General features: G+C 45.7%; 1 protein-coding gene across 3 annotated transcripts in view; it reads left to right on the forward strand.

Annotated features, from left to right (window-relative positions):
- Znf532 (zinc finger protein 532) overlaps positions 1–12,870 on the forward strand; it is a 103,279-nt gene that overhangs the window by 39,461 nt on the left and 50,948 nt on the right. For all 3 annotated transcript variants that reach the window (XM_013019021.1, XM_013019023.1, XM_013019022.1), the window contains one exon: positions 9,069–11,410. In XM_013019021.1, the coding sequence (XP_012874475.1) occupies positions 9,086–11,410 (2,325 nt within the window). In that variant the 5' untranslated portion in view covers positions 9,069–9,085. The remainder of the gene's footprint in view (positions 1–9,068; positions 11,411–12,870) is intronic.

Below are 12,870 nucleotides of genomic sequence, written 5' to 3' on the forward strand. Positions count from 1 at the left end.
GTGTGTGTGTGTGTGTGTGTGTGCGTGTGTGGTACTAAGGTTTTAACTCAGGGATTTGCTCTTGCTAGGCAGGCACTCTATTGCTGAGCTTCAGTCTTTTCTTTTTTCTTTTTTTCTGCTGTTTATTTAAAAACAGAGCAAGCTTTTTTGAAAGTGAAAGGAAAGTAGCAAGACTCTCAGAAGAGAGGGTCCCTAACAAGAGACCAGTGGAGTCCTCTAGGAGGATGGTTTTGATAGTATGGGGCTCTTGCTGTATCTCCTCCCATATGCTTGTTTGATGGTATACAAATGAGCCACTCCAGCTCTTTTCATTGGTTAAATAGGCTCCCAGGGCATTATGGGAAGAAGTGTTTGTGTGGGACCGGAACAAGAAGCACCATGATGGGCCGCAGGTGGGAAGGTCGTGGTTATCTTGGGATTCGTCTCAGTGTTGGGAAACTTGACTAGGGGACATAGAGTCACAGCTTCCTCAGGTGAGACGGAAGGAGCTCTCTGTGCCAGCAGACAGGAGATAGGAATGACTAAAAATGGAAGAGGAGATCAGGAGGATCCACAGGGCCAGGCCAGCAATGAGGAGAGGAAGCAGCCGGGGAGCCATTGTTATCTTTACCTGCAGAAAGAAGAGGGGTAGAGTCGGGAAGATGGAACAATTAGACAGAGCCTCTGCCCCTGGCACGATGAAGTTAATAAGGAAGTCAATAAGGAAGACCGGAAGGACTTTCAGTGCTAAGTGACATTGAAATCCTGCCAGAGGGCGAAGAGCAGGATTTGTGCATTCAGGCCTCATGACATTTGCTGTACTCTAGGGCTTCCCTTGGCAGCTGCAGTGATATAACAGCTTGTTCTCGCTGAGCTTCCTTTTGGCCCAGGTGTGCTTGGAGGAGGCCAGTGAACTCTTTGGACAGGGCACAAAGGCAAGTAGGCCCAGGAGGCAGGTTGAGCTGTGGGGAGGACTGGAGTTGTTCAGGAATCCTTGCCTAGGTGGGGGGCTGCAGCCCCAGCTGCTCCTGGAGAATGGATAGGGCCTTGAGGGTAAAGGGAAGGGTAGAATAGCTTTGGAGTGGCCTGGGGCTGGTTTATGTCTGTGTCCCCCTGCCCTGATTAATGCCATTAGTAAGGGATTCCAGGCTTCACTTTCCAGGAGCAGTTTGGTGTTCACATCTGCTTTATTTCACATCAGAAATATTGTTAACTGAAGAAGGAAACACATTCCCTTGGCCAGTTACCCATTTGTATATTCTGCGTAATAAGAACTATATTTGCTAATGTCTTGTTAATGGACACACAGAGTAAACATGTGTGTTCTGATGTCCCCCACCCCACAACTGAATTGCATTTGGAGTGGGCCGTAGAGTGGACCATTCAGAAAATGAATGAACTATTCTCAACTGGCAGTGCCATCAGCCCCCTACCAGGGCTGCAGGGTGCCCAGATTAGGGTGCCTTTCATGTTTCTTAGGAAGTATCCTGTAACCTACAAGGCCCTGAGGCCTTGAGATGAGCCGAGAGGCTGGCTGTTGTGAAGGACACAGGACTGACTTTCAGATGGCATGTGATTTTTAAGAGATTCCATAACTTTGAGTTTGGCTGACTTTTCCTGAAAACTTAGCCATCCCCGGGTGTGTTTGAGGTCCCAGTATCTGTTAGTTTTGGAGTTTAGTCCTTCCTCCAGCTTCTTCTACAGAGCGATAGTGAGCCAGTAGCAGCAGGGTTGCAGCTGATTTAAAAAAAAAATATTCTTGTTGTTAACCCATTCACCTCTGGCTTAGAAGGCGTGAGAAAGACAAGACAGACCTGGAACGGAACGGAACTGGCTTAATATTACAGATGGAAAATATTTTTTTCCTGGTAATAGAAACAAAAGGTCAGTCAGAGAAAGAGAGGAGATGAGATTTCTTTCTCCCCTTGGTTGGAGTAATGGGAAGAGGGAAGGTTGGACAGTGCGAATGGAGGTAGGCATGGGAGGCCAGTTCCTGTATTTTCTTTGAAGATGTTGAGGACTGTTTGCTTGCTTTTTTTCCCCCTTTATTCACAAGGAATAACCTAAATTTGAAGTACTGTAATGTAAATGTACAATATAATAACATTTTATATCTGAAGGGAAGAAAAGAAGGTTACAAAAATGAATTAGATCCATCTAGCTCTTGACTTATTTAAGAATTCAGTGGAATTACAAAAGACACAATGATCAGATAGTGCTAGAAAATGGTGACAGGAAGTCCCCAGAGAGAGTAACTGACCTTGTATGAACACAGTTGTCTTATGGGAAGTTTGTAGAATACTGGCAGGATGATGGTCGGTAGAATATTTGATTTTGCTTTTAGTAGACTGTTGAGATTTAGAATACTTATTCCTTTATTGAAGAATCTGAAGCTTTTCACCAGTCAGACGTGCTTACTTGGGAATTATTGGAATTAGGATTCAATGGCTTGGGTACTCCTGAGCCTTTCAATACTGACTTTCTGTGGCCAACCTATTGCAAGGAAGAAACAGTTTTCTTGTTTCTGTTGCAACATAAAAAAAGCATGATTAGAAGTGAGTGATAGGTTCTTTTGAAAGTTTTCTTCTGGCTTGATAACTTTTTGTGTCTGCCAAGAAAAATGAATTATCTTTCTGTAATTTTCAGAGGTTTTGGTAAGAAAGGGATTTTGTCTGTTTGATAGGGAATAAAGCAATCATTCGGCAGCTCTCAACTCTTTTTATTTCCTCCTTTTATTTATTTTTATTTTTGTGCTGGTCTTGGGGCTTGAACTCAGGTCCTGGTTGTCCCTGAGCTTCTTTGTTCAGGGCAAGCACTTCTCCACTTGAGTTATAGCTCTACTTCCAGCTTTTTGGTACCTCATTGGAGGTCAGAGCCTCAAAGACTTCCTGCTTGGGCTGGCTTTGGACCTCCATCCTCAGATCTCAGCTTGACCTCAGTAGCGAGGATTATAGTCATGAGCCACGGCCCTGGCTTCCATGTCCTCCTTGAATTGGGCCTCACATTTTCTCCTGAGAATCAATGAAAGGGACCTTGGCTGAACATTATACATTAAGCACAAATGCTATTAGGGAATTATAGTTATTTATATAGGGTTCAGTTTAAATTAGATGACCATTGGTGCCTTTTTAGGAAGATATATTTTGTAGGTTATAAATGAAATGAAAGCCATTGTGCTCATAAGTAAAGCTTTGAAAATCCAAGTGTTTGAAAATCCAAGTGTTGGGGAAGGGAAGCTGAAATGAGATTTCTTTATTTACACTATCAATTAAAAGACAGATTTATCACTACAATATTTTTAGGCAAATGAGTCTATTTTAAGATGGTATTACTTAAGAATTGGGGTAGAAAATGAAGGAAATCTTCAGACATAAATGTCCTCTTTGTATTCATTATGACTGGGAAATAGAGTAGGAGGAAAGCATTTCCCCCTTCTCCAAGTAGAACATTTGTGCTTGCCTTCTACTGTGTGAAGAGAAAATTAATAGAACAATGTGAAAAACATTTCTAGAAACCCAAAAAGAAGTATGGAGTTACAGAGAGCGGTTTTTATTACGTTAATCATACAACCCAGAGAGGCGGGTCCACTTACTCAGCCATCTCAGGTTTCTGGTGATGTGCAGAGCCAGCTGCTGCCTTAAAGTGCCTTTCTACCTGGGCTTCCTTCCATGTGTGTTGTGTGCGCGCACACGCGTGTGTCTGTGTATTTTGTGTTCTTTGAGTCAGGGTATTGACTCTTGGTCCTCTTGTTTCAGCTTCCCAAGTGCCTGGATTATAGGCATATTCCACTAATACTTGGGCTAGTTTATACTAACATCCTTTTTTTTTTTTTCTTTTTTTGGTCCTGGTGATGAAACTCAAGCCTCCAACCTGCTAGGCAGATGCTCTACTACTTGAGTCGCTCCATAGTCTAGTAATTCATCAGCAATGTGTACCATTCATTGGTTCACCGTGGGCTCACCTGTCTTCTTCGCTCTGAGAGAAGAGGATCAAGCTTCTTGACCCCTAGGGGATTTGCAGGTGGCATGGGTTTCTCTGGAGCTTCCCAGACCTTCATGCTGCTTGAGCTGGCCAGATCGCAGAGGATGTGGGAGTCATGGGGACAAGCTAGCCCTCACTGGAGGACCTAGTCATACTGCTGCGTGCGTGTGTGTGTGTGTGTGTGTGTGTGTGTGTGTGTGTGTGTGTGTGTGTGTGTGTGTGTCAGGAGAAAGTAATAGGGCTCAGGGTTTGATTGTGCAAGTGTCATAGGAGTTCTTGCCAGGTGCACTGCTGAGCGGAACTGACAACTACCCAAGTTTTGTTTCATGTGGTAACTTTTTACTCTATCTCTTGGTTGTATGTCCTGGGCCTACCGCCCAGTGAGTATGAATTATCTATGAATTATCATTTTGCTCTGAACGGACTGTCCTGTGGAATGAACAGTGTGAAACTGTGTGATGTCTTTGGCTTACTACATCATACAGAGATCTTTAGTGGCACAAATCCTTCTGGCTAGAGGGACTTAGGCAGAGCTCAGTACTACTGGGGACTACAGGAGCCTGAGTCCCAGCTTCAGGTAAGTGGCAGCACTGAATAAAGACCTACCTTTCAGACTCTTTCAACCTTGGTGATTTGGGGGAGAGATTGGTCAGGATTCTGAATCATTTATTTATTTTTGCCAGTAAGGAAGTTTGAACTCCGTGCCTGTGTTCACTTGGCTTGCTTGTTTGTCTGGTGCTCTTATCATTTGGGCTAGGCCTTGATCCCTGCTTTTTGCTGGTTATTGTGCATTTTGGAGATGCTCCTCTAGACCTCAGTCTTCTGAGCATCTAGTATTACAGGCATGGGCACCAGTGTTTGGCAAGGTTCTGTGCCTAAGTTTCTAAAAAATAGTGATATATAATCTAGGAGTCAAGATAGATGGACCACAGGACACTTTGAAAATATAGCTTGATTTGATATGTTCAGTTCACAATAGCAAAGTGATTATTTTAAGATAAAAGATTTTTTTTGTAAATTTTCAATTTTGCAATGGGTGAATTTCCCCAGGCTGACCTTGAATTCTCCTCCTTGCCTTTGCCTTCCTAGTTCTAGGCTTACAGCCACAAACTACCACTCCTGGCTCCAGGATTTTTGTCTTCCTTCCTTCCTTCCTTCCTTCCTTCCTTCCTTCCTTCCTTCCTTCCTTCCTTCCTTCCTTCCTTCCTTCCTTCCCCTTCCCACCCTCCTTCCCTCCCTCCCTCCCTCCCCCCCTCTCTTTCTCTCTCTCTCTTCCTCCTCCCCTATCTTTTGCTTGCTCTCTCATTCCTTTTTTTTTTTTGTTCTGGTACCTATTCTCTCTTCCTTTCCCTCCTCCCCTTCCCCCTCCCCCTTCCTCTCTCCCTTCCCCTCCTCTCCCCTCCCCCTCCCCTCCCTTTCTGTTTTGGTGTCAGTATTGGGGCTTGAACTCAGGACTTGACATTCTCACTTAGCATTTTGCTCAAGGCCAGCACTCTTCCATTTGCCATACCTTGGCCTTTGGCTTTTTTGTTGGTTAATTAAAGGTGAAGAGTCTCATGGATTTGTCTGCTCAGGCTGACTTTGAACTTTTATTCTTATTCAGCCTCCTGAGTATCTAGGATTACAGGCATGAGCCATCTGTGCCTGGCCATAATTTATTCTTTGTTGTTTTTGTGGTGCCTGTCCTGGGGCTTGAATGAAGGGCCTGGGCACTGCCCCTCTTTGAGCTTTTATTGCTTAGTGTGGTGCTTTACCACGTGAGCTACAGCTCTACTTCAGGCTTTTTGGTAGTTTCTTGGAGATAAGAGTCTCATGGAGTTTTCTGCCCAAGCTGACTTTGGGCTTTGATCTTTAGATCTCAGCCTCCTGAGTAGCTAGGATTATAGGTGTGAGTCACTGGTGCTGGGTCAGGATTTAACAAGGAGAATTCTTAACATGGACACATTATCTCACAGATGGATTTTTAATTCCCCAGAGTTTGCAGTTTTGCCTAATTCAATTTTAAAAAGAAAATCATCATCACAGTTCCTCCTGGTTATGATTTCTCCTGGATATTTTCACATCAGTATCACTTAGGAAATTTCCATGTTTTATTTCCTGTGCGCCTTTTATGTTGAAGGTGACTTTATGCTGGGGATATTGTTGTCCGGTTGTGCAAATAGAGAAGAGTGACCGCAGTAGTGTTCTTTAAGCAAAGTACCAAGCACACAGACTTCTCCAGTGTTGTGTAATTGAGACATATACAAGTGGTAGGTGATTTATACTTGAGCGCCTGCTTAACTTAAATGTTTCTTTCATTTGCCATGGTAGATTTTCCCTGTGAGAGTCTTAGAAGTATTTAGAAATGTCTCCAGAGTGAGTTCATATGCTGAGGGTCTTAGCAGCCATTGATGCATTTTTAAAAAAATTTTTTTTATTGAGATTGATTACATAAATTTCACAGTTTCACAGACAGTGATAATTAAAGTCAGAAACACATTTTAACCTCCACAAGGCAAATTATCCACAAGATCATTATCATGATCTATAATGTTTGTGAATTCTATGAGCTTTGACAATACCAGTATTTCTTCCACATCGGGTGATATGTACATTTCTTTCCTTTTGCTTAGTGTAAGCTGTTCCCTTTTTCCCTTTTATTCCCTCCACTGATGCATTTTATATGAGTTTTCATAGGGATATATATTCTCATCTGTAGAGGTTCTACCTTGACCCCGTGTTGTTGACTTCATAAGGAATGTCTGATCTTTTATAGCTTGTACAAGAAAGAAGGTCATTGGCTACTCCAATTAAATGTGTTAGACCACTTCTCAGGGACCACTAACACAAATTTAAAGGAGGGACTACAGTAAACACTGAAGTGTAGAGTCTAGGAATATATGCCTACCAATCAGATTTTGTTGTCTGTCAGCTGCAGTCCTTCCATTGTTGATTGCTTGATTCTTTTGTCTCTTTCCTCCTCCCCCACTCTCTCCTTTCCCTGCCCTTTTTTTTTTTTGAGTCTGGTCGTGGGGCCTGAACTCTGGGCCTGGGCGCTCTGGGCACTCTGGGTGCTGTCCCTCAGCTCTTCAGCTCAAGGCTAGTGCTCTACCACTTGAGCCACAGCGCCACTTCTGGCTTTTTTCTTAGGTGCTGAGGAATCAAACTCAGGGCCTCATGCATGCAAGGCAAGTGCTCTACCACTGAGCCACCTTCCCACCCTCACCCCCACTTTTTAAAATGTCAGTCATGGGGCTTGAACTCTGGGCCTAGGCACTGTCCCTCAGCTCTTCAGCTCAAGGCTAGCACTCTACCACTTGAGCCACAGCTCCACTTCCAGCTTTTTCTGCTTATGTGGTCTGAGGAATCGAACCCAGGGCCTCATGTATGCAAGGCAAACACTCTGCCACTGGGTCACCTTCCCAGCCCCTTTCCTTGCTTTTCATTCTCCTTTGTTCTTTCTTCTGTCCTTACCCCAAATACTTTTCCTCCTAGATGCTTGCTCTACTGCCAAAGCAAAGACCGTCCAAGGAGATTTCCTGTGGTTCTGAGTGCTAGTAAGTGACAGAGCTGAGCCCCTGTTCAGCTATAAATCTAGCCTCTAACCTTGTGGCTTGTTAATTATATCACCTGTCCTCAGGCAGGTGATAGGCCAGTAGGTAAGAAGAGACAAGGACACTCATTAGAGGACAAGTCTAAGATGGGGCATTGTGGAGACTGTTCAATTAACCTCCAAAGGTGGGGTAAAAGGCTCCCTTTTAATGACCCCAACACTCTGTATATTTATGTGTCTTTCATCTTTAGAAATGCTCTCCATTCTCCCATGGAGAGGATCTCTTATAACCTAAAAGGAAAAATTAGATTTAAATAAAAATGGATGGAATCAACTCATATGTTTTTTGTTTTTGTTTTTGACATGTTCCATTTCCTTTTTTACTTACAAATAAGAAAAGTTTCTTTCCTTTTTTTTTTTTTTGGGTTGGTCCTGGTGCTATCCCTGAGCTTCTTTTGCTCAAGGCTAAAACTCTACCACTTGAGCCATTGTGCCACTTTTGTTTTTTTTTCTGAGTAGTTTATTGGCGATAAGGGTCTCATGGACTTTCCTGTCTGGGCTGGCTTTGAACCATGGTCCTCAGATTGCAGCCTCCTGAGTAGCTAGGATTATAGTGGTGTGACACCAGTGCCTGGCAAGAAAAGTTTCCTTTAAAATATAACTTAAGGGTTCCTCCACCACCGGGGTCTGTCTGCCTCTCTGGTTTTCATCTTTTGACATACTCCTTCATGGACAGCTTAGCGATGCTTGGGGAACTTTGGGGTCTTAAAAATATCTCCCAATTGGACTTATGTCTATCTGGTGGCAGGTTTGTACGCCCATTTCTTCTGTGGGTGAATATTAACATCTATAATACCCTTACAATCTGTTTCTTTTAATTTACTATCCCAAATAGTATGATGACTATGGTCATGATGTTTTGCAAATGGAATTAAATGCTATCAAGATCAAAATATGTTTGGAAGCCAGGTAGAGTGGCTAATACCTGTAATCCCAGCCAAGAGGGAGAGGTAAGGAAATGTAGGTCTTAGGAGGATTGTAGACTAAGGCTGGCCCACAGTATCTAAAAAAGAAAAAAAAAAAGCCAAAAAAGAGGTTGGGGGGCTGGAGGTATTTGGCTCTAGTGGTAGAGTGTTTGCATAGCAAGTGGGAAACCCTGAGTTCAGACCCCATTATCATACTCCCAGCCCTGAGAGAACAAGTTTAGGGATTAAAAAACAGTCTGGAGACAAAGCTTTGTATGAAAACAGTGTGAAAATGACGCTTTCTCGTTTCTGCACTAAAACCTGCTTTTCTGTGCTATCACAGCTTCAACCAACTTCATTCTTAGATGCACTGGTGATGCTGTACGACATTTTGGAAAGGTTCCTTTTGAAACTCTGAATGATGGGGGTTTTGTGCGGTCTGTGGATGCCACTTTGACTCAGGTTTCCATGGTTTCCCTAAGTGCTCTTACCGAGTTGAGTTGCTCTTTCTTGGTGCTCGTCACTGTGTTGTAGAAACTGTCTGGTGAGATTTTTGCCTCATCGTCACAAATGTTCATCGCTGATGGATTTCTTTCCCATTCCTTTAACAGAACATCTGATCAAATTCATGACCATGGGGGATATGAAGACCCCAGACTTCGATGACCTCCTGGCAGCATTTGACATCCCAGATATGGTCGATCCCAAAGCAGCTATTGAATCCGGACACGATGACCACGAAAGCCACATCAAGCAGAATGCTCACGTGGACGACGACTCGCATACCCCATCGTCCTCCGACGTGGGTGTCAGCGTGATTGTGAAGAATGTGCGGAACATCGATTCCTCCGAGGGTGCGGAGAAGGAAGGCCACAATCCCACAGGCAATGGCTTACACAACGGGTTTCTCACAGCGTCCTCTCTGGATGGTTACAGTAAAGATGGAGCCAAGTCCTTGAAAGGAGACGCACCTACCTCAGAGGTGACTCTCAAAGACTCGGCATTCAGCCAGTTCAGCCCTATCTCCAGTGCTGAAGAGTTTGATGACGATGAGAAAATCGAGGTGGACGACCCCTCGGACAAGGAGGAGGTGCGCTCCGGTTTCAGATCGAATGTCTTGACGGGGTCTGTTTCTCAGCAGGACTGTGATAAACTAAAGGCACTCGGAGGAGAAAACTCAGGCAAAACTGGAATGGCTACGCCAGGCAGTCTAGATAAAAACAAAGTCAAGAGAGAAACAGAAAGCAATTCCATAAGTCTGAGTGTTTATGAATCGTTTAAAGTCAGAAAGCTGGAGGATAAGTTGAAGGAGAACTCTGAGAAGGTGCTCGAAAATAGGGTCCTTGATGGGAAGCTGAGCTTGGAGAAGAATGATATCAGCCTTGCTGGGCTTGCACCATCCAAGACCAAGGCGGCCTCCAAGCTCTCATCCTGTATAGCCGCCATTGCGGCCCTGAGCGCCAAAAAAGCGGCTTCTGACTCGTGCAAAGAGTCTGTGGCCAACTCCAGGGAAGCATCTCCCTTACCGAAAGAAGAAAATGACAGTCCGAGACCGGCCGACAAGTCTCCCGAATCCCAGAGCCTCATCGATGGCCCCAAGAAAGCCTCCCTCAAGCCATCGGATAGTCCCAGGAGCATCTCGAGTGAGAACAGCAGCAAAGGGTCCCCGGCGTCTCCTGCAGGCCCCACACCGGCCATCCCCAAGGTCCGCATCAAGACCATCAAGACATCTTCCGGGGAGATCAAGAGAACGGTGACGCGGGTTCTGCCGGAAGTGGACCTTGACTCCGGGAAGAAGCCTTCTGAGCAGACGGCGTCTGTGATGGCTTCTGTGACATCCCTTCTGTCATCTCCAGCGTCGGCCACTGTCCTCTCCTCTCCCACCAGGGCGCCTCTCCAGGCAGTTTCCTCTGCCGAGCTGACCCCCAAGCAGGTCACCATCAAGCCCGTGGCCACCGCGTTCCTCCCCGTGTCCGCCGTGAAGACAGCAGGGTCCCAAGTCATCAATCTGAAGCTGGCGAACAACACGACGGTGAAAGCCACGGTCATCTCTGCTGCCTCTGTCCAGAGTGCTAGCAGCGCCATCATTAAAGCTGCCAACGCCATTCAGCAGCAAACCGTTGTGGTGCCAGCCTCCAGCCTGGCGAACGCCAAACTCGTGCCAAAGACTGTGCACCTTGCCAACCTTAACCTTCTGCCTCAGGGTGCCCAGGCCACCTCTGAACTCCGCCAAGTGCTAACCAAACCTCAGCAACAAATAAAGCAGGCAATAATCAATGCAGCGGCCTCGCAGCCACCCAAAAAGGTGTCCCGTGTCCAGGTGGTGTCCTCCTTGCAGAGTTCGGTGGTGGAAGCTTTCAACAAGGTGCTGAGCAGTGTCAACCCAGTCCCAGTTTACATCCCAAACCTCAGTCCTCCTGCCAACGCGGGCATCACGATCCCCACACGCGGGTACAAGTGCTTGGAGTGCGGGGACTCCTTCGCACTGGAGAAAAGTCTGACCCAGCACTACGACCGGCGCAGCGTGCGCATCGAAGTCACCTGCAACCACTGTACCAAGAACCTCGTTTTTTATAACAAATGCAGCCTCCTTTCCCACGCCCGGGGCCATAAGGAGAAAGGAGTGGTAATGCAGTGCTCGCACTTAATTCTCAAGCCAGTCCCAGCAGATCAGATGATAGTTTCTCCGTCTAGCAATACTTCTGCTTCCTCTCCCACTCTGCAGAGCTCCGTGGGAGCCGGCACACACACTGTCACCAAAATCCAGTCTGGCATCACGGGGACGGTCATATCAGCTCCCTCCAGCACACCCATCTCCCCAGCTATGCCCCTAGACGAAGACCCCTCCAAACTCTGTAGACACAGTCTCAAATGTTTGGAGTGTAACGAAGTCTTCCAGGACGAGACATCGCTGGCCACACATTTCCAGCAGGCTGCAGATACGAGTGGACAAGTAGAGTATCATTTACATTTTGGTGTTTCGGTGACGAGTCTGTAGCCATGAGAGCTCAGTAGGATGCCTTGTTTTTTGGGGTGGAGGAGCGTGTGCGCGTGTGTATGCTAGCAAGGCACAGGGGAGGGAGAAAGAGAGGATTGTTTTCATAGAGCAGAAGCAGTGCTGAAACATGAAGATACAAAGTCTATACACTGGTTTGGGTTGTGGTACTTCAGTTCAGGTAATTGTTTGGTTATCGGAATATATGTTGCTAGTCCGAGGTTTAGCTATCAAATTAGTGTCACCCCACTGTCAGGTTACCTGGCCTTATCTCCTTAGTTATTAGCGACGATTTTGGCATTTTTAGAAGTGCTTCCTGTGGTTACTTATAGTACTGAAATGTCTTTTCTGAACACATCTGATGGGTGCCAACTTTTCTAGCATGTCTGCTTTAGACAGTGGCTCAGCAGCATATTCAGTGGACGACAAACCGGCACATCTTACATAAAGCTGCTTTTGCAGCTCTTTTGTGTTTTTGCAGGTTGGTGTGTGTGAAAGGCATTTCACAATAGGCATCAGGCTTGGATCCCCGTCGTCTCCAGCTCTCCATGAGGCAACTAGATAACATGTCTGACAAATATGCCTATTATTTGGAAGTAACTGGACATACTGAATCAAATAATTTCTAGTCAGGGAAACAATAGGACATGCAGTCTGGATCGGAACCCGTGTGCTGTTCGGAGGGGGAGGGGCGCTAGTGTGTACTTATGTTCACTGCTACTCGGACTTCTCTTTCTGAAGAACCAGTGGTTTTTTCCCCTACTGTTTGTTAATTAGGAGATTCGTGCTGTCGTCAGAAGTCCTTCACTGTCTTGGTAATCCAAGACAGTGATCCCTTTGAGTATGAGGAAGAAAAGATCAACATGACTTCACTTTATATTCTGGATTTTCAGTTTAGTGGCTGTGGAAGTGAGAGTTCTGACTAGCTTCTGGCAGGCTTGGTGTTTATCCTGCCATTGGTTCCCACAGTAGATGTTTCAGGACGAGAACAGCAGTGAGCTCAAGGGGGAAGCAATGGCTGTGGCTCTTGGCTTATGTCCTAGTGACAATGCCCAGGGTCTCTGCATCCTGCTGTTCCCTTCTCTTGCCACCTCTTCATCAAAAGGGTGGAAGTTCTTTCCATCTTAAAAGAATGCAGTAAAAGGGGAAAAAAAAGGCATCTCTTCAGTTGTTTATCCTGTCTTCTGCTGTGCCAGGACTCCATGGCCTCTGGCCTGGCCCAGGAGGGTTGGCATGGAGGTCCTTGGTTGGAACTGCCTTCCTATGTTCTTCTTTAGGACACTGCTTTCTCCAGAAACATGCAAGACAGTGGGCGAAGGGTTAAGAGTCTCGCTGCTCTCTGTGTTCCACCAGGTTTGGTTCTGGATTACTTTTGAAGGCTCAACAGCCACGCCAGGCTCAGACAAGGATGAAGTCTC

Source organism: Dipodomys ordii, unplaced genomic scaffold (genome assembly GCF_000151885.1).
Source record: "Dipodomys ordii isolate 6190 unplaced genomic scaffold, Dord_2.0 Scaffold43, whole genome shotgun sequence".
Taxonomy (NCBI): domain Eukaryota; kingdom Metazoa; phylum Chordata; class Mammalia; order Rodentia; family Heteromyidae; genus Dipodomys; species Dipodomys ordii.